At 44.7% G+C, this 27,403-nt stretch overlaps 1 protein-coding gene across 2 annotated transcripts in view; it reads left to right on the forward strand.

Annotated features, from left to right (window-relative positions):
- The window catches only part of LOC121291750 (acid sphingomyelinase-like phosphodiesterase 3b), a 44,730-nt gene that overhangs the window by 654 nt on the left and 16,673 nt on the right, over positions 1 to 27,403 (forward strand). The window contains exons 2-6 of one of the 2 annotated variants that reach the window (XM_041213267.1): positions 4,635 to 4,845; positions 10,876 to 10,973; positions 14,426 to 14,569; positions 22,820 to 22,989; positions 23,160 to 23,340. In XM_041213267.1, the coding sequence (XP_041069201.1) occupies positions 4,635 to 4,845; positions 10,876 to 10,973; positions 14,426 to 14,569; positions 22,820 to 22,989; positions 23,160 to 23,340 (804 nt within the window). Of the gene's footprint in view, positions 1 to 4,634; positions 4,846 to 10,875; positions 10,974 to 14,425; positions 14,570 to 22,819; positions 22,990 to 23,159; positions 23,341 to 27,403 lie in introns of those variants that run through there. The other variant, XM_041213268.1, reaches the window with a different exon arrangement.

The raw sequence follows: 27,403 nt of genomic DNA on the forward strand, positions 1-27,403 counted from the left end.
CATTCCTCTGATCCAGCCAATTGTTGATTCCTTCCTCCCTCCTCCTGATTAGTAGAGCCTTCAGGCGGTGGGTCAATTGGTTAATCTCACCTCTAAATCAGAAAGAAAGAAAGAGTCGCATTTATATACCACCTTTCACAACCACGGGACATGCCAAAGTACTTTACAGACAATGAAATACTTTTGACGTGTAATCACTGTTGTAATGTAGGAATCGTGGCAGCCAATTTGAGCGCAGCAAGCTCCCACAAACAGTAGTGATAATAAGTTTCTCACCTTTTAAAAAAATATTCTGCTTTTTTATTCTTATGACCAAAGTGAATGACTTCACACTTCCCTACATTATACTCCATCTGCCATCTTGTTGCCCACTCAGCCAACCTGTCCTTATCACTTTGCAGCCTCTTTGTGTCCTCCCTGCAGCTTGAGGGTAAGGAATAGCACAGAAGGAGCTCATTCGGCCCTTTAGCCCTGTACTGCATCTTTGAAAGAGCAGTCATGCTTAGTCCCATATCCCGCTATTTGTCCATAACCCTGTAAGTTCCTCACCTTCAAATGCCTGTCCAGCTCTGATTTAAAATTATTTATAGTTGAGGGTTCAAGTTCCTGACAACTCAGTGGAAAAAAACCCCTCATCTCCTCCTAGATCTTTTGTCACTGACCTTAAATCTAACATAAAAGTGAAATACTAGGGATCTGAAATAAAAACAGCAAGTGCTGGAAAAATTCAACCGGTCTGGCACTATCTGTGGAGAAACTGAGTTGATGTTTCAAATCCAATATGACTTCTTCGGAACTGAAGTCCCTCATCCCTGGTAAACCTTTCTATTGTTCCTAAGATGTTTAAATCTTTCCTGAAGTGTGCTGCCAAAAATTATCCACAAAAGAGCTGCAATTCCTATCTCTTTGACCAAGCTTTTCACCATCTGACCTAAAATTTCCATTTGTGGTTGTGTCATATTTTATTCCCTAATGCTCCTGTGATGCACCTAATGGGACATTTTATTACATTAAAGGTGCTATAGAAATGTAAGTTATTGTTGTTGAGGCCTGATCAGTGATTTATAAATTTCTACCATTGTTTCTTTGCTTTTACATAAACGCCTCAATTTATAAACTTGAGTAACTACCATTATCAACCTGCCCTGCCCGCTTTAAGGATTTCTGTATATGAAAACCAAGATCTTGCTGCTCAACCACACTTTACAAGATTGTGCCACTTGTGATGCACCATTTTTCCACATTAGTCATTCCAAAGTATGAGGTAAGGAACACAACAGCCAATTTGTTCACAGCAAGATGAAAATGACCACATAATCTCTTTCTGTGATGTTGGTTGAGAGATCAATATTGATCAGGACACCAGGGATAATTCCCCTGCTCTTCTTCGAAATTGTGCCGTGGGATCTTAAAAACCCACCTGAGCAGGCAGATGAGACCTCGATTTAACATCTCACTTGAAAGATGGCAATTCCAATAGTACCACACTCCCTCAGTACTCAGACTGGAGTGTAAGCCTCAATTTTGTGCCTAACTCTCTGCAATGGAACTTGAACACACATTGTTCTGACACAGAAGCAAGAGTGCATGCTGCATTTCAACAGTAAACTTGTGAGTGTCAAAGCAGCATCAAATCACTAGGAAATAACCTGGGTGGGAACCTAGATTAATTTCTGCTGGGGGTGTTACAGACCGAGATGGGAGGAGTGTGCAGTTATTCCTACCCCACTTCTCCACAGGTTGTAACATTAGTTTAATTCACCCACAAAAAGCGGCCAATTGTTTACCTTTTGATACTGTGGTTCCCAGCACAAAAAGACTCTAACCAGGCTTCTTTCAATAAACAAAAAAAATTGATTTATTATAAAACAAACTACTTTTAATGAACTCGTTGACATATAAGTTGTAGTTTAGAAGTGTAACGATTTTCCCCTTTTTAAAAAACAGATATTCGACCCACACATGCACTCGCACACAAACGCAAAACAGGACAAAACAAACACAATCCCCTGCAGAGGCCGGAATACAGGGACATTTCTTTTAAAAGGATAAACTTTGAAGAGATATCAACGCTGTTGATCTAACAGAATTCTGGTCACAATAGATCTGGAAGTTCTTTCAGATGGATTTTTTTGATGAAACTCTCCTTGATGAATCTTACTTATTACAGCTTTGCGAACTCTTAAAAAAACAGATGAGTTATCCTGATGAGACTTTTCTAAGGAAGGTTTAACACAAAGGTGGGGCAGAGAGAGGGAAAATCAGGGTCTTTTTCTTGCTTCTAAGACACCCCCACACTCATTCACTCTCTGACTGAGAGTTTTAAAGGCTAAGATGTTCAGAGAATACTTCTCTCAGGCCAAGACTCTTTTGACTGTCAACAACAGTTCTTTGTTAATTTAGATATAAAAAGTATCTCTTCCCTCTCCAAGTGATCTTCACTGGATACCTATCTTGATCCATGGTTTCTTGATTCACAGCCCTGAATTAATATTGCAAACTTTTAGAAATAATTCAGGAGGAAGAATGGCCAAAATTCAATTTTTCAAGAAATGGGTTCCTCACAGGGTTAAGGACCTACTTGGAGGGAAATGAGCTGCAGAGGGTTTTATCTTGAAGTGGAATAAGAAAGTTATGGCTTTTGGAACAGGATATTGGCTGTGAATCAACTTCCTTTGTGCCACATTAAAAGTTATAACACTGCACCTTTGACCATTAATCCAACCGAGTAATTGGTAATAGTATGCACATTGCTCTCGTCACAATGGGATTCCTGGGCTTCCTTCTTTTTATTACTAACTTTGGGATCACTTTCAGCCAGAGAGGTAAGGTCTGATCAGTTTCACATTATTTAATTCAATCAGAAATGAAAACTACATTTCCTGTGATTAACTTATGAAAGTATCTGCTTTAGAATTGCTACAATGATCAGCCTTCCCCTGAGCCTAAGTGCTTTTTTTCTTCCTAGATTGTGAGTGTTAGCACTTTTGTTTGTCTTTGTTCTCTCTGCAATACTATTCTTCCCCCACCCCCACCACACACACACACACACACACACACACACACACACAAAAGCATCACCCTCTAATACACTGGTTTTCATTGAACTGCAATATCACAGTTCCAAAGGTCATCATCCTTCACATCTAAGGTTAATCAGTTATTACCAGAAGGTATCAATGTTGAACCCAGTCCTGCCTGCTCCCTGGGCAGGATTTTGGATTGTTTGAGAGGGCAACCATCACTTAAACCCGCCTCGGGCCAGCATGCCAGTCTCCTGATGCGAGACCGGCTACTCAGATTTTGGAAGACCCCGATGGTAGCTGGAAGGCGCAACCCACTGGAACTCCTAAATGGCCATTTAAGGCCATTAACGAGCTTGTTGTCAGCTCATTTAGGTGTTAGATTTGGATTTTCGTTTCATAGGTTGGGTTTGATGCGCCATCAGAAACACAACATGAAGGAGGAGGAGGTGGTGATATAGCAAGGAACAATCTGCAAATGTTGGGACAGAGGTAAATGGCAAGACTGAAGAGAGAAAGCTGTGAGATGGTCCTCACAGCGTTGGCAGCAGAAATAATGCACGCTTGTTAACAACAGCAAATTGCCAACACAGAAAGATAGAATTCAGTACAGACCAAAATAAAAACAAAATTTTGGTGGCACACTGCTACATACAACTATATGAATTAGGAGCAGGAATAGGCCATTTGGCCCTTTGAGCCTGCTCCCCCATTCAATAAAATCATGGCTGATTTCATTGTAACCTCAACTCCACATTCCCGCCTACCTGATAACCTTTCACCTCCTAAAACTAATCAAGGATCTATCTGCCTCTGCCTTAAAAAAATTCAAAGACACTACCTTTTGAGAAAGAGCAGTCCAAAGACTCATTAACCCCTGAGAGAAAAAACTTTCCTCATCTCTGTCCTAAATGGGCGACCCCTTGCTTTTAAACAGTGATCTCCTAGTACTAAAGTCTTCCACAAGAGGAAACATCCTCTCCACATCGACCCTGTCAAGACCCCTCAGGGCGTTATATTGTAAGACTATTAGCATCTGTAAAAAGGAAGGACAAGCTAATTTTTAAAGTGTAGACCTTTTCTTATGGCCACCCTTCCTTATTACCTTCCATGGCTTTGTGTTTAACTCGGGCCTACTTCTGGTTTCGGCCCACCTCCTTCCCACGTCCGCTGTTTCCATGGTCAGGATTTGGAATTCATTGCAGTGGCAAAGTTCTGACACAAGAATTGAAATCTCACCCTCTATGTCCACCCAAGTGCACTTTCCAACAGAGGTCGGTAAACAGGAGGAATCATGGCTGATTTTCCTGTCCTTAGCCCATAGACACTGAAGCCAATTATAGCTGAACTAATACTCCCAGCCCAAATCATAATTTCCCATAGACCAGGGATATGATGTGATTAGATTAGTTACATAGCTAATTGATTAAGAGAGTTTCTCTGCCTTTTAAAGATCGCAGAAGCTTCATCTTTTGGGAGATATTTAAATATGTAATAGTCACGACATGTGTGTTTTGTAGCTGCTGTGATTTTGCACATTGAGAACAGTCATTGAGGTTTGGGAAAGCAAGCGATGTATCCTAACCCAGTGTAAACATTTGTCTTTGCCAGGTCGCTTCTGGCACATCACAGATATTCACTGGGACCCTGACTATAAAGTGACAGGGAACCCAAACACTGTGTGTCCCTCATCTTCTAATCCTGTACCAAACGCAGGGAAGTGGGGCAGCTACTTGTGTGACTCCAACTGGAACCTCATCAACCTGTCTGTTTATACCATGAAAGACCTTTACCCTCAGCCAGATTTCATTCTTTGGACTGGGTAAGTGTTTGGAACTAGCAGTGAAAATCAAAAGATAATAGCTAAATTGCAAAATAAGCACCAATTAAAATTGTCCCAGTAGGTATCAAAGGTTAAATAATGGTGTGTGGCAAACTTTATTCTGCATGGGGAGAACAGTATGCAAGCATTTTTTTAATATGATAACATTATTTGTAGGGTATGCAACGTCGTTACCCAACATTACACCATTTCTTTGTGAACAACATTTTTGTGAAAAAAATTTACCATGAAGGAAGAGTATTTACGAAGGGTTGTGTTGATAACCTTTCTCTGTCAAATGTGTTTAAAAATAGTGACAGTATTATAAAGAATATCAATGAATTGAAGTGTAAGGGTTTAATGAATTAAAAGATTCTTCATAGACCACAAGAGTGAATATCTCTTGAACCCAAGGTTGTGTTACAACAACTTGTATTTATTTAGTGTCTTTAATATAATAAAATGTCTCAAGTCACTTCACAGCACATTCTGAAGCAAAATTTGACATTGAGCCACATGAGGTGATGTTAGGACAGATTACCCAAAGCTTGGTCAATGAGGTAGGTTTTACGGAGCATCTTAAAGGAGGAAAGGGAGTTGGAGAAGCAGGGAGGTTTGGGAGGAAGTTCCAGAGTTTAGGGCCAAGGCAATTGAAAGTGCAGCCAAGCTGCAGCTTCACCCCAATGGAACATTCTCAAAAGTTAAATTTGGGTGAAACCTGATATTCCCATGATTAAGAAAACACTCACTGTCAATGTACATGATAAATTACCATGTATAGGAGGTGCTCAGTGCCATGGAATGGTCCTACAGCACAAGCAAGCATCTCACAGAGAAGGAGGAGAAACTTGACACAGAAAAGCTTTCTCCACCTTCAAGGAAGTGCCTTTCTGTATAGCGCACTTTGGAAACTACCATGTCCCCCAATTGTCTACCATGATGTTCTTTTGAGGACAGTGTGTCTTGTGACATGACAGGATGAAGAAGGGTTACAACGTGTCATGATGAAGCTTTCCCACATCAATTGTCAAAAAAGGTCAAAAATACAGAAATAATTTTGCTGCTACAACATTAAAAGTCTATTACCTTTTACAATATTAACCCGCTGCATTTAATAAGCGTATGACATCATCGGACCACTATTTTAATAGAAACATTAACCCATTTTAAGGTAAAGAGCTTAGCAACAATTTGGGCAGAATTTTACTGCTGCCTGGTGGTGGCTTTGCTGCCAGGTTTTTTTGACATTGGCTTGGCTGCTGAACATGTTCTTACTTTAGGCCAATCTTACCAGAAGTGGGGAGGTGGGGGAAATGGAAGCGGCGAGTAGCTAGTTAGTGTTAATTACCTGCTCAAATGGGGACACTGTTGGGATCTTGCTGGCAGCAGATGGGGCCCCACAGTGCGGGTGAAGCTCAGCAGGTCCCTGGTGATGGCCTCCTGGGAACAGGCCGGGCCTCCAGCAAAGGCGCTTGTATTTAAACCCCTGCGGCCAGCAGCTTAGCCACAGGGCCAGAGCTGTGGCCATAGACCATACCGTGGGAGAAGTTCCACTTGTCAGTCTGTCAGCTGTGGCCACAAATCAACTTAAATAATTTGGAATTCCTCTTGAGGTCCCTCCCCGTGTTCTCCTGCCCAGCGCAGCAGCACCCACCCTTCTCAGTGGGGCTACCAGTGGGATAACACTGCGGGCCCTCCCAATTGGCTCAGTCAGCTGTCTGTCCCACACACCTTCCTTAATTTGATGGCAGAGGCCGCCTCTTAATTGGCTGCCTCCATTACGATTGTACAGACCAGCAATCAGCCATCACCAGTGGGGTCAGGAGCTTTTTTGCCGCAAGCTCTGAATATCTTCAAGGGTGGTATGATTCTGTCTCTTATATTTCACCAGTGTTCCTCACTCTCAAAGGTATTAACAGAGCAATGGAGGGGCAAGGAGATAAACAGGAAAGGAATTCGGGATGGAGTCAAAGAGAAGGGAAGTTCAGAAATCTTAAGGATATGGGGGAAGGAATTAAGGAGGAAGTTCCACAGGGCAAAGGCTGAAGGATCAGTTACCAGGGGCAGAATCTTCCAAGCCTACCAGCAACGGGAAGCTTGGCAGGCGGGTGAACTTAAACTGAGGCCAAAAATCAGTATCCTAATGGCAGGATGAACTTTAGTAATTATGTCCTCAGGACTTTAAATGCATGTTAAAAGCAGGTCAAGCTTCCTGACAAACAATGTTGGAAAGCCCTTTAACATGCATTAGTATGTCATGCATGCCAATTAAAAGGCCGCCTCACTGGAATTAAGTTCCCCCTCCAAATTAAGTTCTTCACCAGTGAGAAATTAGAACATTCACATTCACAACTGCAGATAAGTGGCGTGCACCTGGCATGGTTAACGGTGAGATGCTGCTGCATTGTCCTCTTTGGCGAGCGTCTATAAGTGCTGACCTGTGCTCGAGACTGGGTGGTCACCGTGCAATTTGTGTTGTGGATGACCAACAAAGGGTTAGCAAGGAAGGGTGGATCAGTGGCCAGCCAAAGGCAGAAAGGATAGTGCAGTCTGTCCGGGTGCCCTTTAAATATGGCGCCCAGACCTTTGACTCTGTGAGGTAGCACAGGGATGGGGACTTCCTGCTCGCCCCCTCCACAAGAATGGGCAAGCTCCTCACGAATGCTTTTGTGATGAGCTGAACAGTGCAAGTTCGCATGTATCAGTTTTCCTGCTTCCCCCAACAGAAATCACTCCAACTTCCGCACCTGTCACCAAATTTAGACACCCCAGTGGAAGATTCCGACCAAGGATGGAGCAAAGGGAACTTGAGGTGTAGAATGGGAGTAGAAGAGTTGGGGATGAACAGACATGTCCAACTGGAATAGATTACAGAGGGAGTTGGGGCAAAGCCATGGAGGGATTTAAAACCAAAGACCAGAATCTTAATATTAAATCACTGGGGCTTCTGGAGATTGGCAAGGCAGAAATGTGGGACATTACGAAGTTGAGGAATGGGCTGCCATAACTTAATTAATTGGAACTTTGTGGAGGCCAATATGGAGAGCATTTGAGAATCACTTCGAATTGACAAAGCTACAGATGAGGGTTTTGTTGTTGCTGAGGGAGACATGGAACATAGTGGAAGTTGTAAAGATGGAACATTCCCTTTTCTGTTTTGGGAACTAATTACTTCATGCTTACTTGGACAGAGATTAGGAACTCAATGTAAGGAATAAGTTTTCAAATAAGAGTGCTCAGGGAAGGGTGAAATTTAACTTGGGCAGGCCACTAAACAGATGGTAGTGGATTGACCACACCACATAAACTGTGTGATTTTACAGTGCAGTCAGCTGGGAAGAAATTCAAGCTGGGTGTCTAATGGTTTTCTCCCCCTCCAAAATTGAATTTCACCCTCCACTGGTCTTTGGACCCTCGGGGTCCATGAGGAGACATCAGGAGGCCACTGACAATGTCAGATTTCTGTCCATCTATTATCAGATTTCTGTATTTCTTGGAAGATTGCAGAAAACATTTTGGTTAATAAGCAATGTTAGAATGGACAATCTGCTATGAGATTAGGACAGGGGAACTCCAGTGCAGATGGGTCAACAATTACATGGAATTCCTGGGCCTATGTCAATATTTGCAGGGAATGTTTCACCCAAAGATGTGTAGACTAGTACTCAAATGTAGAGCATGGATGTGAAAAGCCAAATCTCACTACTCAGGATGATATACTTTTAAAGACTCCTGTGCTACTTCACCACCAGGTGGAGAGCGTTTTGGCTTTTGTAGAAGATAGAAAACCCTTTATTTAACCCATTTATCCATTTTGTCTTGTTGTGCCCAAGTCTATGTCCTTGCATAGGGTTAAATCATGTTCTGAATGCGTGATCTATTGTTGTGGTCAATTACCTTAGTTCCACCATTCAGCCTTGTTTACATTATTGACCCACTGGAATTTAAAGTAATGGTTCCTATAATCTGTTAAAGCACAAAGTATAAAAGCTGGCAGAAAAATAAAATATGAAATATATAACAGAATTCCTTTCTTCTTCTATAGGACTGTTTTACAGTGTTGTAAAAACTCTGCAGTTTAAAGGAGAGTAGGTTACAGAGAGAATTACATTGTTTACAGTACTGAAGCATGCCATTCCCAATTGTTCCATGTTGGCATTTGTGATCCAAGTGAACCTCCTCTCACCCTATCAGTGTATCCTTCACTTTCTTTCACAATCATGTGCTTATCTAGCTTCCCTTACATTTCACCTCTCCTCTATTTTTACTTTGTTCTGTTGAAGGGTCATTCGGACTCAAAACGTTAACTGTATTCCTCTCCACAAATGCTGCCAGACCTGCTGAGTTTTTCCAGGTATTTTTGTTTTTGTTTTGGATTTCCAGCATCCGCGGTTTTTTGCTTTTATTTTTTTCCCTTAAATGTATCTGTGCTATTTGCCTCAACCACTCCCTGTAGTCGTGAGTTCCACATCCCCACCATTCTTTGCCTAAAGAAATTTTTCTTAAATTCCCTATGTTTTTTATTGATTCAATGGATGTGGGCTTCCCTGGCTAGGCCTTGAGAAGGTTGTGGTGAGCTTCCTTCTTGAACCACTGCAATCCATGTATTGTAGGTACACCCAAGGTACTGTTAGGGAAGAAATTCCAGGATTTTGACCCAGCGACAGTGAAGGAACAGCGATATATTTCCAAGTCACGATGATGAGTGGCTTGTAGGAGAACTTCCAGGTGGTGGTGTTCCCATGTGTTTGCTGCCCTTGTCCTCCTAGATGGTAGTGGTTGTGGGTTTGAAAGGTGTACCAAGGGACCTTGGTGAGTTCCTGCAGTGCATCTTGTAGATGGTACACACTGCTGCTACTGTGCGTCGGTGGTGGAGGTAGTGAATGTTTGTGGATGGGATGCCAATCAAGTAGGATGCTTTGTCCTGGATGGTGTTGAGCTTCTTGATTGTCATGGGAGCTGCACTCATCCAGGCAAGTGGAGAGTATTCCATCACACTCCTGACTTGTGCCTTGTAGATGGTGGACAAGCTTTGGAGAGTCAGGAGATGAGTTAATCACAGCAGGATTCCTAGCCTCTGACCTACTCTTGTAGACACAGTATTTATATGGCTAATCCAGTTCAGATTCTGGTCAATGGTAACCCCCAGGATGTTGATAGTGGACGATTCAATGATGGTAATGCCATTGAATGTCAAGGGGCGATGGTTAGATTCTCTCTTGTTGGAAATGGTCATTGCCTGGCGCTTGTGTGGCAGGAATGTTACTTGTCAGCCCAAGCCTGGATGCTGTCCTGTTCTTGCTGCATTCTATGTTTATGGCCCTTTGTTTTGCTCTCCCCTACAAATGAAAACATTTTTACATTTCTAACTATTCCCAGTTCTGATGAAAGGTCACAGATCTGAAAAGTTAGCTCTGTTTCTCTCCACAGATGCTACCAGACCTGCTGAATATTTCCAGCATTTTCAGCTTCTAAAACATTTTCTCAACCTTATCAATAAAATCCTTTACAATTTTCAACACCTCTGTTAGGACATGCTCCAGCCTTCTCTTGTCTAAAGAAAAGAACCCCAGCCTATACAGCCATAGGTATACTTTTTTAGTTCAGGTATCATGAATCTTTACTGCACTTTCTTCATATTCTTTTTCAATAATATAGAGACCAGAACAGCGCAGGGTATTTTAAGTGTGGTCTAACTGAGGTTCAATACACATTTAACATGACTTCTCTGCTTTTAATTTATATCCAAGGCTTATTTTACAAGGAATCATTCCGAAACTGCATCTGTGGTTTCTTAGAGTTTTGTAAAGTTGGTTATTCTAGGAAGTACCTGCTACTTCCACTTTCAACCCCTTGTGTTCATCATGAACCTGTCCAGAACTTCCTCTGGTAAACATTGCTTAGCAATGGGAGATTAAACCCGCCGTGGTTTTCAAGATAAGTCACAGTCACAATCCCGTGCACAAGTTAAGGAAATGTGGGCTTACTGCTTCAAGAAATTAATTCCTTTGTTCTTCATGGAACATTCAGTGATGATACTCCTCATGTTGCTGATGAAAAGCTCGGTGAGGACGCAGTACTACAGATAATCAGCAAGTTAACCCAGCTTATACAAGAGGTCTTCCCAGGTATGTAGCAACTATAAGTTCTTATCAGCAGAGCCAACATTAAATGTAAATGTTTGAACTGCGTTAGCATGAAATAAACTAGCTCACCAACCAGAACAATTGCTACCTTGAATAGCTCAAAGCCACACAGTTCATCTCACCTGTGTTGATTTTTAATGTCTTTTTTCTCTAGTACAAAACTTACATTGCTAAAGTTGTCATCCTAAAAACAGCATTGCTTTTATCGAAATAAAAAGGGTTTTGGCAAAGCTTTTAATTTTGGATGAATGAGAGGCAGCCATGTTGGAAACACCGATGTCATACACAAATCAGCCAACAAGGGTGTTGATGTAATTCATGTTATTTCATTTGGGCATTTGCAAAGTTTTCCTTTTTCATGAAGTTGAAGTTAGATATGGGTGGATGCCTGTTGTTCTTTAAACAATTAGTTCAACATCATAGAATTATACAATTGTTACAGTACAAGAGGCCATTATGCCTGTCGTGTCCATGCCAGCTCTAATAGCAGTTCAGCTAGACCCATTCTCCCACCCTTTCCCCATAGCCCTGCAAATTTTTTCACTTCAGATAATTATCTTAAACCCTTTTGAAGGCCATGATTGAAGTTGCCATCACTACACTCTCAAGCCTTGCATTCCAGATCCTAAAAGACCTTTTAGGAGAGAAAGAGGGAGAGAAAAGGCAATCACACGTGGCTCATTTTGCCAGGTCATAGCAGGCACTTGTGAAATAGTTTACAAAAAATGTCCTCCAGTTTGGCAGATTCTGTACATTGCTGGTTAATTCCTTGCTGATAACCTTACTAGGAACATGTCCATAGCCTGTACTGAAGCCAGCTCTGTAACTCATAGGAAAACCTGGGGCTGGATTTTATGTGCCCCCACTGGGCGTGTTTTTGGCACGGGGAGGGCATGTAAAATAGGGAGGGTGTCCAGCCGACCATCTTCCCAACAACCTCTTTGCTCACTCCCATAATGTAGTAGGTGGGCGGGGCCGTCATATGTAAATAAACAATCAAGGGTCAATTGAGCCTGCTAACAAGCTAATTGACCCTGATATTATGTCACCCATGCCATAATACAGTTGGCATGGACAGTCCGGCATGAGTGGGCAGGCCTTTTTTAAAAAAGTTTTTGAGAAGGTGGAGAAGAAAAAGGTTCTATCTTCAGGGAATATCCTTTGTGCATTAGGGACAGACCTTTGCAGGGGGCAAGATAGTACCCTACCCCCCTTTTCTCCCACCTGCCAGCTCTCCAAAACCCACCACTCCCAGCCCCCTCCCTAAGCTGGCCAAACCCTCCCTGCCCAATAACCCAGAATTTCCTCACTCTGGGATCCTTTGGGCTGCCTTCTTAGGACTGGTTGCACTTCTGGCAGCGCCCACTAGTGAGCTCTTGGCACTGCCAGGACTGCTGCGACTCCCCAGTGATGGGTGGAAGACCAATTTAGTCTTCAAGCAGCGTGTTATGATGCGGGACAGACTGACAATGGAGCAACTTGGCTTCCAGCTGGCTTTCCTTCTCGGGGGTACGGGTGATAGGGGGTGGTGGGACCCAGTAAAATTCAGCCCCTGTTCTTACCATGTTGACACCTTTAAACAAAGCAAAAAAGCTGGATTTCACATGTGAACTGTCTGTATATGCAGATTCTTAGAATTAACATTCAATCATTCGATGGAAGCTTGTCAGCTACTACATCAATAGACATTAAAACTCTTTCATAAGGTGTGAGCTTCCTGTCTCTGCCTTTACTTGCTCTTGTCACGGCGTTTGATCATGTGTTATGGTTAACATTTATCATTGTGAAATGCTGTGCCAACACTTCCCATTAAAATTTTCCACACTAGCTGTCTCAGTTAGACAGAGGACTCTGGTTATTGGACAACTCTGTAACACAGGTTTCTGAGGTCTTTCTCCCAACTCAATTGTAATCTTGTATCTACAAAATGTGCCTAGTCACCACCCAACAATAAATAATGCTGCAGTCAATTTAATAGTTGAAAGCCATCATCTTATCATAGAATCATACAGCACAAAAAGAGGCCATTCGACCAATCGTGCCTACGCTGGTTCTTTGAAACAGCCATCCAGTTCCACTCGTCTTCTCTTTCCCCATACCCCTGAAAGTTATCAAATTCTCTTTTGAAAGATACCATTCAATCTCTTTCCACTACCCTTCCAGGCAGCTGATTCCAAATCACATCAACTCTTCTGCATAATAAAACACCCCAATTCTCCTCAACTTCTCACTGGTTCCTTTGCCAATGTTACAATCCTTTATGTGTCTTCTTTTTTCACAAGGTCACTTAATTGAGCATCCATTTGCCTTAACAAGTCACATATGACATGAGAAAGGGACTATAACAACAACAGCTTATATTTATATAATACCTTTAATGGAATAAAGTGGTCCAAGGCACTTCACAGGGGCATTATAAAGCAAAATTAGACACCGAGCCACATAAGGCAATCTTCAGCCAGATTGCCAATACCTTGGTCAAAGAGTTAGGTTTTAAAAAGTAACTTAGAGGAAGGTGGAGAGGTTTAGGGAGAGAACTCCAGAGTTTAGGGCTCATGCAGCTGAAAACACAGCCACCAATTATTAATAGAATCCAAGCTGGTTGGCGAAGACAAAAACCAAGACACATAGCCTTTCTTTATCAAGAGAGTTTATTGACTTGTCCAGTCTCACAGCTATCCTCTATTTTTTTGTGCTCAAAGACAATTAATACCTATCACCTGTTTCTCTTAACCTTAACAATGTGATTGACATTAGTAAATCTTAAAAATGTAATTGACAATTAACACCAATAGCCCTCAAGAGGCCAGAATTAGATGAGCACAGACATCTCAGAGTGCCATGGAGCTGGAGGAGATCACAGAGATAAGGTGGATTAAGGCCATTTGATTTGATAACAAGGATGAGAAGTTTTAAAATCAAGGCATTGCTTGACCAATGTGGGTCAGCAAGCACAAGGGTGATGGATGAATGGGATTTGGTGCAAGCAAGGACACAGGCAGCTGATGATCTTAAGTTAATGGAGAGTAGAAGGTGGGAGGCCAGCCAAGAGTGCATTGGAATAGTCACATCTCGAGGTAACAAAGGCATGGGTGAGGATTTCAGCAGGGATAAGCTGAGTGGGGGGTGAAGTCAGGCTATGGTATTAAGAGTAGCTTAGATTGTTTGTTTGTCCCACGGGCCATTCACAGGGATCACAAACCCAATATCACAGTGTCTTTTGATTAAGCTTTGCCTGATTTATAGATAAACAGTTCTATATGATATATGTACAGGAAATGTAAACTATATTTTTGTATCAGAACTGGTTGAAATGTACAATTAGCTTTTTCTATGAATCTTTTACAAAGATGTTAATTACTTCTTTATATGCTGTATTTTGTCTTTGAGTTTAAAGTGGTTTGAGTCTGTAATAAATTAATATATCTTCACAGGCACTAAAGTCTACTCTGCAATGGGGAATCATGACTTTCATCCAAAAAATCAGTTTCCTGGTAACTACCACAGAATTTACAACAAAACTGCAGAGCTATGGGAACCTTGGATGGACCATCAGTCTACTGCAACGTTTAACAAAGGTCTGGCTAAAGAAAGACAAGCAATCCTCCGTTCACTGCTACACAATCTAAATGCAAATTGTATGTCTTCTTTTCATCCATCGAGCCCTCTTTTCCACAGTTTTCTTTACTCTTTCTGCAGACGACAATTGGTGATCAATAGTTAATTTTAAATCTGAGATTGATAGACTTTTGTTAACCAAAGATATTAAGGGAAATGGGGCAAAGTGGGTAATATGGAGCTAAATCGCAGATCACTGATTCAATGATTTAATTGAATTTCGGAACAGGGTCGAAGGGCTAAATGGCCTCCACCTGTACCTTTACTCCTGCAGCCTTACAGTTTAAATGACCATCCTTCATATGTGTGTCTAGACATTGGCTGAAATTTTCTGCTCTTGTTGGTGGCGACCGTGAGCGGACAATATAGCCAAAGATCATTTTTACATCGTCATGAAACCAGTTTGCAATTGTCTGCTCCGCCCGTCAATGGCAGGCCGCATTTCCCACCATCCAATGTCAGGAACTTAATTTTAATGCATGTGCATCTCATCATTGTGCCTGCATGCCGGAATCATCCCACCCATGTCAAATTTACCTCCCACGTTGGCGTGACTTCAGAAAGGGGTGCAACAGGTGAACAGAACTTCGAGGGGAACTCAGAGGTAAGTGCACACAAAGTTGCGCAGTGCTCGTGAGGATCATCCATAGGACATCAAGGAAGAGGCACTGTGCGTTCAGGGGTGGGGGGTGGTCTACAGGCAAGTCGCTATTTCCTGGCTGGCTTTCAGTATGATGCTGGGGCAAGGGCTCCAGTGCAGGTGGGGCTGGTTGATAGCAAGGCAGCACAGACTGAAGGAATTACACAAGCATTGGTGTGTGTGTCTGTGTGTGTGTGTGAGCGACCATACACTTGAAAAGGCTTGTCAAAAGTGAACATTCTTCCACAGCTGAGACCATTCAGCAGCAGTTCCATTGACATGCTTGGAGTCGGGCCTCTGAGGCATTTCTGCCCATTCAGCACACATGCCATGCCATGGCATACAAGGCTATGGGCCTAGTGCTGGAAAATGGGATTAGAATAGTTAGGTACTTGGTTGACTGGCAGAGATTCAATGGGCTGAAGGGCCTTTTTCTGTGCTGTAGACCTCTGACTCTAAAAACATGAATGTGCCACTAAGCACTCCAGAACCTTTCACCCACTTGGACGCAGACTGCAAATTAATGTGCGTTTTAGGGGGCTGCAGAACAATTGGACAACTGGACAAGTTGTAGAATTTAAAAAAAAATAATTCATTCACGTATTGTGGGCTTCACTGGCTGTGCCAGCATTTATTGCCCATCCTTTGTTCCCCTTGAGAAGGTGGTGGTGAGCTGCCTTCTTGAACCACTGCAGTCTATGTGGTGTAGGTACACCCACAGTGCTCTTAGGAAGAGAGTTCCAGGATTTTGACCCAGCCACAGTGAAGGAACAGCGATATACTTCAAAGTCAGGATGGTGAGTGGCTTGGAGGGGAACTTCCAGGTGGTGGTGTTCCCATCTATCTGCTGCCCTTGCCCTTCTAGGTGGTAGTGGTCATGGGTTTAGAAGATGCTGTCTAAGGAGCCTTGGTGAATTCCTGCAGTGCATCTTGTAGATGGTACACACTGCTGCTACTGTGAGTCAGTAGTGGAGGGAGCGAATGTTTGTGGATGTGGTGCCAACCACGTGTACTGCTTTGTCCTGGATGGTGTCCAGCTTATTCAGTGTTGTAGGAGCTGCACTCATCCAGGTAAGTGGGGAATATTCCATCACATTCCTGACTTATGCCTTGTAGATGGTGGACAGGCTTTGGTGAGTTACTCATCGCACGATTCCTAGCCTCTGACCTGCTCTTGTAGCCACAGTATTTATATGGCTAGTCCAGTTCAGTTTCTGGTCAATGGTAAGCCCCAGGATGTTGATAGAAGGAGATTCAGTAATGGTAATGCCATTGAACATCAAGGAGCGATGGTTGGATTCTCTCTTGTCGGAGATGGTCATTGCTTGACACTTGTGTGGCGTGAATGTTACTTGTCAATTGTCAGCCCAAGCCTGGATATTGTCCAGGTCTTGCTGCATTTGGACATGGACTGCTTCAGTATCTGAGGAGGTGCTTAACATTGTGCAATCATCAGCGAACATCCCCACCTGACCTTATGATGGAAGGAAGGTCATTGATAAAGCAGCTGAAGATGGTTGGGCCTAGGACACTAACTTGAGGAACTCCTGCGGTTATGTCCTGGGACTGAGATGATTGACCTCCAACAACCACAGTCATCTTCCTTTGTGCTAGGTATGACTCCAACCAGCAGAGAGTTTTCCCCCTGATTCCCATTGACTCCAGTTTTGCTAGAGCTCCTTGATGCCACACTTGGTCAAACACTGCCTTGATGTCAAGGGCAGTCACACTCCTCACCTTGGGAGTTCAGCTCTTTTGTCCATGTTTGAACCAAGGCTATAATGAGGTCAGGAGCTGAGTGGCCCTGGTGGAACCCAAACTGGGCATCATTGAGCAGGTTATTGCTAAGCAAGTGCCACTTGATAGCACTGTTCGTCACCCCCTCCATTACTTTACTGATGATCGAGAGTAGACTAATGGGCTAGTTATTTGCCGGGTTGGATTTGTCCTGCATTTTATGTACAGTACATGCCTGGGTCAATTTTCCACATAGCCGGGTAGATGCGAAAGGTGGTCATGGCACAGTCACTGGTGGAGGCACTCAGAGTTCCTTGCAATGCCTTTGTTAAGGTTTGGATCAGTATTCCTCATGGTTCAAGCTAACAGTGCAGCCTTGCAGTGCAGGTTAGGAGAATGCCTGAGCTGACAGCACAGAATGCAGTCCAGTGGCCGAAGCTGCTGCCAATTCTTCAGTTGGAGGTGGGTGGGGTTTCAGACGGCCATGAAGCACACTACACACTGGTCCTCCAAGTCATGGGCAGCACTCTCCAGCATGCATGAAAGAGCCTTGAGACTTAACCAAGAGAGTTCCTTGGGGTACATATGCTGATCCTGCAGAAGAAGAACATCAAGGTCATGGACCCTGGTGATGTAGCTGTATCCCTCATGGCTTACAGGGAGCAGAGAAGAAGGAGAAGAGTGCAAGGGAGCGGCCTGGCTTGCCATGGGAGAAGCACCACCCTCAAGATGAAGGTGTGGAGGGGCCACCTGTGCACGCAGCTGAAGATCCACAGCGAGCGGTCGCTCATAAGCGCCTTGCTAGACCCAGGGTCTAGAGACAATGCTTGTCATTCCTGCAGATGACTGAGAACCAGTGTTGCCAAAGACTGCACATGTCTAGGGAACTGGTCGGTCACATGTGCCACTTGCTGAAGGATTTGGTGTAACGGGCACATGTAGGGCATCCTCTGCCAGTGGCCACGAAAGTGACCATGGTGTTCAATTTTTATGCCAGTGGCTTCTTCCAGGGCCCCACAGTTGACCTGTGTGGGATCTCGCAAGCCTCCACCCACAAGCGCATCCAGGAGATCACAGACACCAACTTTGCAAAAGCACAGAACTTTATGCATTTTGACAGGATCAGGCAAGCCAGGAAGCAAGACCGCTGGGATTTCTGCAGATTTCTGGTTTCCCACAGGTGCACGGTGTCATTGACTGAAATCATGTGACGCTTAGATATCCGTGGCAACAAGCAATCAACTATATCAACTGCACGGGCTTCACTCGCCGAATGTTCAGCTGGTGTACGACCACCAGAAATGCATCCTACAGGTCTGCACACAATTCCCAGGGAGCTTACACAACTTCTACATCCTCCATAAGGTCTGAGACCCCTGACATCTTCCAGGGTCCACAGAGGCTGCAGGGTTGGCTCTAGGGGACAAGGGCAACCCACAGAGGATTGTGCAGCAGCCTCAGACTGCAGCAGAGCGAAGTTATAATGACGCTCATGTTGCAACCTGGGCTTTGATGGAGCAAACGCTAGGCATATCGATGCCTCGACAGGTCCGGTGGAGCACTGCAATACAGTCTACAGAGGGCGTCACACATCACCATAGTTTGTTGCGCACTACACAACTTGGTGCTGCAACGGCGGGGAGGACCTGGCTGAGGAGATGGAAGATCTGCACGTCTCCTTCGATGAGGAGGATGTCGAAGGGGATGAGGGTGATGAGGTCCTTGAAGGCAAGGATGCTGGCAATGAGGCCATTGTACTGGCCAAATGAGGCAGGAATGCTTGTGAGGCCCTAATAGCCACAAGATTTATGGAGGATAATGATGAGTCTTGACATCCTCACCTTGCATCTGTGAATATTTGACCCCTGTGTGGCAGATGGCAGCCCATGTACCCTCAGTGCTCATGACATGGAGATGCAGCGAAGGCCCTAACCATCACAAGATTCCAGGATGATGCTGACGACATGCAGTGAGGACACTTCATAAATCTTCACATTACCTCTGTGAACATCTGACTCCTGTCTGGCTGAGGGTAGCTCGCTTGCACTCTGATCAGGGAGATCTCATGGAAACGCAGCCGTGAAACTTTAAATGCATCTAATCCTTTGGCAGCCTTCAGCACCTGTCCCCTACAGGGCCTCACTGTCACCAGACACAGATGCTGAAGGGATGGGGGGGGGTCAACCCCATCTCAAAGGTGCTGAGAGCACACAGAATGACGGAACTCTGACACCTGTCCACATCATTCTGGCAGCAATGACAAGCACCGTCAAGGTACAGGCATCACTGATGTGTCCAGTGAGCGTGAAGCCAGACCATCACTTTGCTCTGAACGTTACACACTGCACAGGGAAGAGGCCTTGGTCTTGTGCAGGAACCAAGGTTTCATATCTGAGTGACATGAACACTGCTCATCATAACAAGGAGCCATCAGCAAGGAGACATTCTTAGGGAGTTTATTTACAATAGCGAACACAATGTACAAGTGATTAACATCTGTGCCCACACTGTGCAACTATATCTTCTTAACCTTCCTAACTCTGCCGCTATGTCTTGGTGTTCCTCCAATGTCCACAGTGGAGGTGGAGGCAGCCGGCTGACTGCGATGCCCTGTCTGTGATGACTTTGGGCATCCTCTGGAGGACCGAGACCTGGAGGGCCCCAGCCTGCTATGGATATCCTGCTGTGAGCCAGGTTCACCCTTTACGGCCTGTGGAGCTAGAGATGATGGGAGCACAGGAAGAGGGAATTTGGATTGGCTGGACATTCCTAGAATCACCTGGATGGATGGCCCTGGGAAGTCGAGCTGTTGGTCCTTCTTAGATGAGCGCCCGACAGCCCCTGGCTGATCCTTGAGAAAGGGAAGCTGGAGTGAGATCGATCTGACCCGCACCCCTCTTGCGTTGACACTGTTGGAGACCATCTATGACAACAGCAATGCAGTTCATCCCGTGCAGGACTGATGTCCTGGATCAAGGTCTCCAAGGCAGCTGCCATCCTACCAGTGTTGACTTCGGTGCATTGGCATGCCGTCGCTATCACCTCAGAGTGAAGGTGGACAGATTCCTCCGTCGTCCCTTGCAATCTGAGGAGTGCACCAGATGTCCCTTCCTGATGTTCCCGTGATTGTCTTTGCAGCTCCAACAGCTGATTGAGGACCGAGACTAGAAACTCATCATTTGATTCGGATTCAGCAGATTCCCTGCCTCCAGTAGTCCTCCGAGTACCAGCAACCTCAAACATAGAAATGTAGATAATAGGAGCAGGAGTAGGCCATTCAGCTTTTTGAGCCTGCTCCGCCATTCATCATGATCATGGCTGATCATTCAACTCAATAACCTGCTCCCGCTTTCTCCCCATATCCTTTGATCTCTTTCGCCCCAAGAGCTATATCTAACTCCTTCTTGAAAACACACAATGTTTTGGCCTCAACTACTTTCTGTGGTAGCGAATTCCACAGGCTCACCACTCTCTGGGTGAAGAAATTTCTCCTCATTTCAAATGCTGCTATCTCCCACTCCTGTGAAATGGACTATGTGCTATGCTCACCAGGTTGTGATCCTGAGGCTGCTGTACATCTAGGTCCCGCCAAGGTGTCTGTCGTTGCACTGGTGGAGGATGTGGGTCAGCGCCATGACACATCTTCAATGGTACTACCCTCAGGCTCCTCATCCAAGGGTACTCTCTGTGCTGCTGAGAGAGAGAGAGATGCATCGCTGCATCGGGGGGTGCTGCACTTGCCTTGGCTTTTGGGGTCATGTCTCCACCGGAGCAATCGTGGGTTACAAACATTGCAAACTGCAATGCGGCCGCAATTTAAATATGACACCCGGAGTGAGGAAGCAGTGAGGGGGCACGATATGGCACGAAAACCTGCCACTGCAGCAGGCGGGTAAAACGTCGTTTTTCATGCCCATTACCGCACTTAGTGCAAATCTAGGACCATTACACCCATTGTGTTTGGTGGACTATTTTACGAGGGTGGCCATCAGAGCTAAGCCCAGACCTATTCCCATCCTGCAGGCATCATCAGATAGTAACAGGAGTCAAAAGGACCTCCTGCAGGTCGAAAGTGACATTAAACAAATATATCATCTGCTCTTTCACGTGTTGTAAATGCTCCCATGACACCATCTTGAAGAAGAGCAAGGGTGTTCTCCCATTATCCTGGCCAATATTTTTCCCTCAACCAGAACAACTATTGGTTTCATTGCCGTTTTTTCGACCTTGCTGTGCATAACTTGGCTGTTAATTTAATGACCACAAGTAAGGCTGGCTGTGAAGCACCTTGGGACATCCTAAGGCCAAACGATAACTTGTATTTATATAGTGCCTTTAACCTAGTAAAATGTCCCAATAAGGCCCTTCATAGGACTATTATCAGATAAAATTTGACCCTGAGTTACATAAGGAGATGTTAGGGCAGGTGACCAAAAGCTTGGTCAAAGAGATCGGTTTTAAGGAGAAAAGAGAGGCAGATAGGTTCAGGGAAGGAATTCCAGTCTTTGGGGCCCAGGCAACTACAGGCGTTACCACTAATGGTGGAGCAATTTAAATTGTGTATACACAAGAGGCCAGATTTGGAGGAGCACAGAGATCTCAGGGGATTGCAGGTCTGGAGGAAGTTAAAGAGATAGGAAATGATAAGGCCATGGAGGGATTTGAAACCAAGGAAGAAAGGTCCAGATGAATTTATTTTCTTTTTCTTTCCTTTTGGTTTCTGCCAATCCTCTCCCAAGCGCATTGAGGTCAATTTCAGCACCAATATCAACAGTCCAGATGTTCGGTCAAACTTTGTACTTTCCTGCGCTCAATGGCTCTGTATCACAGTATCGTGGGTGTACTTGAATGTTATTCGGGACACTTTTGCCCCTCCCACCCCAACTTTGCAACAGGTAGCACAGCAAACTTCTTCTGCAACCTTAGCACAGGCACCAAAATATTGAACTTGGATAGTTTTCCATGATAGATTTTTAAACTAAAGCCATTTGGATCAGTAGTTTCTCTAGAGAAGGCGGTTATGATTTTTGATGTATGGGATGATAACTTTCAAGACTAAAATCAATTTGATAGGTAAGGGGTAAAGCTCGTCGAATGGAGTTGAGCTGCAGATTAGCTGTGATCTAATAGAATGGTGGAAGATACTCGAAGGGCTGAATGGCCTACTCCTGTTCCTTTGGTAGCAATGGCTTTGGAAAGGTTAAGGCTGACAATGGTAGAGGTAAAAGCAACAGGACTATAAGTACTAATTCTCCAGATAAGCACCACTGTTTATTTCTTTAAATACTTACCTAATTGATAATCCTAGTTACAAAATCTTTTTAGAAAAATCCTGCTATCATCCAGTTTATAACAAACTGGAAATGGAATAACTTAGCTCCATTGGGCTCTCTCTGCATTACTATTTTATTGTGCTTTGACTTTGGATATTTTTTGTGTTTTCTCCTAAAGGCAAAGAACATTAATAAACAAAAAGCTCCAGAAACATAGCAATTCACCAGTTTGCCTCAGAGTGCTGATGGCGTCTGGGGTACTGGTCCAGTAGAATCCACCAGACACAGCTAAACTGCTGGACAAAAAAGCCTCAAACAATGGTGTGATCCTCCATGCAATAGGAATAAATGGCTTTGACCATATTGGCTCTTCCTACAGAGTCATGGAGCTGCATTGGTTTTGATCATGGAGAGAGGCAGGTTATTGGCTTCCAATAAAGAGATAAGAGCCTTCAAGAAAAGGGAAGAAAACCTAGGAGCTATATGAATTGCAAAGGAATGAGGAAGAAATACCCAAGTTTTAAATGAACCTGCTCATTGAACCTTGTGATTGTCTTTAGGAGCTTTCTACACTGAGAGGCTGAAGGGTCGGATTGACCAGCGGATCATTGTTTTAAACACAAACCTGTACTACAGGAGCAATAAGCTTAATGTTGGGATTAGTGACCCTGCTGGCCAGTTTAAGTGGCTTGAAGAAGTCCTTTCAAATGCATTGACAGCAAAAGAAAAAGTAAGTTTTAAATTGAAATACATATACAACATATTACAGATCTAAAAACTAAAGTCTATTTTCAGGCTTCCTTCCCTATTGAGAAAAACAAAGAGGGGGGGGCAAAATCAAGTTTGTTTATAAATACTTTGTTAGTAATGAATTTACTTTAATTTAACCTACCTTCCTAGGTTTATATTATTGGACATGTGCCGCCTGGCTTTTTCGAAAAGAGGAGAGGGACATCTTGGTTTCAACACCACTTTAATAATAGATATATTGAAATTGTCCAAAAGTATCACAGTGTGATAGCCGGTCAGTTCTTTGGGCATCACCATACTGACAGCTTCAGGATGTTCTACGGTCATTCAGGTAGTGAAATGCATCTTTTATCTTATTTTATCATTTTCTCCCTTGCAATCCTGATAACTCTGACTCCTGCTGGTATGAAGGTCCACAGACAGTCCTTCATTTGCCAGCTTACTGCATGGGTGTTGGCTGGTTAGAAAACTGGGTGTTAGGCACAACACCTAAGTCTGATCTACGTGTCTGCAAACACCCATTTTCTGCTAGATAACCAGGTAGTGATATGGAGCATGAACCCTGGCTGATATTTCGTTCTACCTGGTCCAAGGAACTCCTTAATATTATTGCAACCAAGTGAACAACCAGAGCAGAGTTTGGGGGTTGAAACTGGGCCTTTCTGTTCTGTACAGCTTACTACTGTGTTGGGTGGTGTGTGTATATATACTCTCAGAAACAGATGTAGGATGTGTTCTGATGTGTAGGGAGTGGCAACCTCAAGATGATACACTTTAACTTGTAGAATGCACATTATATCAATAGCCCAAAAATACTATCCTGTGTTCAATGGCTGACTGGGTGAGACTGTAAGTCTGGCTCTAATTCCACCCAACACAGACACTTATAGAATCATAAAGCATAGGAGGTGGTCATTTGGCCTGTACCAGCTCTCTGAAAAAACTTCCAATTAGTTCACATGTTTTGCCAGTGTATTAATATGACTCTATACTCCAGCCGTGACTCGTGGGTAGCATCCTCATCTCTGGGTCAGAATTTTCTGCACTCAAGACCTGCTCTGGAGACTTAGGCACAACATTCTAGGCTGACACACCAGTGCAGTAGTGAAAGAGTGACGTACTGCCAGAGATGTAATCTTTTAATGAGACCCCCACCACACCATTAGTTTCTCCCTGATGTTCTGGCCAATATTTATTCTAATCAACATCACTAAAACAGATGTTCTGGTCTTTATCATGTTGCTGTTTTGTGGGAGCTTGCTGTGCACAAATTGACTACTGTGTTTTCTTACATTACACAGTGGCTATATTCGAAAGTCCTTCAGTGGCTGTAAAGCACTTTGGGAAGTTGTGAAATTCGTTCCTTCAGTGTTATATAATGTGACTCTGTACTCCAATGCTATCATAATGTGACTCTACGCAAAAACCCAATCAAAAATGTACAAATAAAACAATTTTCACCAATGCTGTACATATCGGCCCATCATGTTTATGCTGGCTCTCCAGAACAGCAAGTCCTGCTCCCCAGTCCTTTCCCCATAGCCCAGCAAATGTTTTCTCTTTAAGTGCATACTGTATCCAATTCCTCTTTGAATGTCACAATTGAAACTGCCTCCACCACACTCTCAGGTAATGCATTCCAGATCCTAACCACTCACTGCGTTAAAAAATCTTTCCTCGTGTTACTTTTGGTTCTCTTTCCATTCATCTTAAACCTGTGCCCTCTGGATCTTGACCCTTCCTTCAGCGTGAGCAGTTTCTATCTGCTCTGTCTAGATCCCTCATGATTTTGAACATCTCTATCAAATTGCCTCTCGCCTTCTCTCCTCTAAGGACAGCAGTCCCAGCTTCTCCCATCTGTCCTCATAACTAAAGTCCCTCAGACCGGAACCATTCTTGTAAATCTTTTCTGCATCTTCTCTAAAGCTTTCACATCCTTCCTAAAGTGTAGTGCCCAGAATTGGACACACTATACCAGTTGCTTTATGCAGGTTCATTATAACTTCCTTACTTTTGCACTTTATGGGCGGGGTGGATAATTCGATGTGAAGGGCAGAAATCGGTTTCACACCAGTGTGAAAGCACAGCGGGATCATTCGATGGTGTCTGCCATGGTGGAATGCGAATCCCGTTAGAGGCCGACGTGAACCTGATTTGCATCCCAGTAATGGGATGAAAAGTAAGGCCTGACTGGAATCACCCCTCCTCTCCCACAAGGCCTGAATTACCATTACACTGGCAGGAAAACTTGCCAGCCCAGAACATATCTGGACAAATGTGACATGCAGAAGCCAGGACTCGCCTTGAGGGCCTTGCTCAGATCGCAGATATCCTACAGCTTCCGGACCCTGGAGGAACATGTGCTTCAGATGATGGATGGTTCTCATGGACATGGCTCCATTGCAAAGCAGCTCATGGAAAATGGGAGGTGTCTGTTGATGCTTTGGGTCTGCTTCAGAACATCATGGTCTTGGCCATGGGCTGCTACAGATAATCGGCGAGAGGGGGGAGAGGAAGCTATACTGGTAGAGGGGCTGGGGGTGGAGGGTGAGGTTGAAAAGGGGGGGAACGAAGGTTTCGGGGGGGAGAAGTTGGTGGGGAGCGACAAAGGTGTCGGAGGTTGAGGTTGGGAGTGGAGAGGAGGGAGTACAAGTGGGGAAGGGTGTAATGGGGGAGAATTCAGCATGCCGGGAAGTAGATTTAAGGGGGTAGAAAGGTGCAAGGGAGGGAGTTGCCGGGGGGGGAAGGTGTCCGAGGACAGGAGGGAGTTCAGGGGAGGGGAGGAAGGTGTCGGGGGAGGGGCGGGGGGGGGAGGAGTGAGTAAGGGTGGAGGAGGGAGGAACGGTGAAGAAGGGAGTAAGGGGGAATGTCTAGGCGAATGTGCAAGGGAGGGGTCTTTGGAGCCAATGATTGCCTTCTGGAGAGTGAACTGAGAGTGGACATTGTAGGAGGGAATGGTGAGTATGAGAGGAGGCAGGGGGCTGGTGGGATGGTTAGGTGTGGGTGCATTGGTAGCGGTAGAAAGGACGGCGAGAGTGGTAGGGACATGGAGGCAAACATGGACCCTAGGGGTGGGAATGAGTAGGTCAGGGAGGTCAATGTGGGTGGGGGTGGGATTCTCAGGAAGATAGGGAACATGTGCATTCACCTGGACATCCTTGAAAGACAAGGGTTCTGGTTCGTAGATAACAGTGGGAGGGTGGAGGGTGATGCCAGAGGGGTCAACAGTGATGGGGGAAAGGACATGGGTGATTCGGGGAGGTGAAAGGACATGGGTGACTGGGGGAGGGGAAAGGACAGGGGAGCTGACAATAAACTTGACAATTACCATTTTGCATAAATCAGAAGTGAGCAGAACCTCATGTTAGACGGGCATAGGTGCTGTATGGGAGTGCGATCAGTGGGTGGGCGGAGATGTAGGTCAGCTCAGATGGACAACTGAAAGAGAACCCCAGTGGGCAGCATTGAAATTTTGCAGGGCAGTAAGATAAATGTGATGGATGAAGCCTCCGCATGCATGGAAGAACGCTTGCACGAGGCTCCGGAAGGCCCTGCCATACACAGATGTCTCCCTCCAGAATCACTTGTGGTCTGGCTGCGTGCAGCTGAACTGCTAGCCGGGTGGGATGTAGTGGCAGGACTCACGAAGCATGCTAATGAAGCTGAAGGACATCATTACACATTATTTAGTGAAAGTGAATATATTTTGAGATTATAAAGTGACAAAATGTGTTCACCCGTGCAACCACTTGTGATCCGAATTTCTTAACTTTTCTAGGCCTACCACTTCTTCTAAGTGCTGCTCTGACATCTGTAGCAGGGGTGGAGACAGCCTGTGCAATGGTTGGCTTGTTGCCACTGATGACTTTGGCGTGGGTCCTCTGGAGAGCTGAGGCCTTGATGGTCCTGGTTTGCTTTGGCTGTCCTCCTGTGGGCCAACTGCTCCCTCTGCAGTGACAGAGGATGAGGTTGAGATGTCACAGGCAAAGGGGACTTTGGAGGGAATGGACAGCCTCTGAAATTCTTCAGTGGATGACCCAGGGGTCTCCAGCTGCCACGCCTCCTCCCTTCAGGTGTCTGAGGGCCATGGCCTGACTCCTTGAGGAAAAGGAGCACCTGGAGGGATGTTGAGGTGCCCCTTTTCCTTCTCTCATTGTCACTGCAGGAACTCACCCATGGCTACTGCAATGGAGTGCAGTTCTGCACGCATCTCTGCTGAACCAGGGTCTCCATGGCATCTGCCATCCTTCTCATGGAGACCTCCATATGGGCACATATGGGCATCACTTCATCAGAGAGCAGGCAGACACACTCCTCCGACTTGGGTGCCACTCTGTTTTAGGCTTCCAACAGCTCTGTTTGATGTTACCCCGCCTTCTGCTGACTCTCCGCAA

This window comes from Carcharodon carcharias, chromosome 19 (genome assembly GCF_017639515.1).
Source record: "Carcharodon carcharias isolate sCarCar2 chromosome 19, sCarCar2.pri, whole genome shotgun sequence".
NCBI classification, from domain to species: domain Eukaryota; kingdom Metazoa; phylum Chordata; class Chondrichthyes; order Lamniformes; family Lamnidae; genus Carcharodon; species Carcharodon carcharias.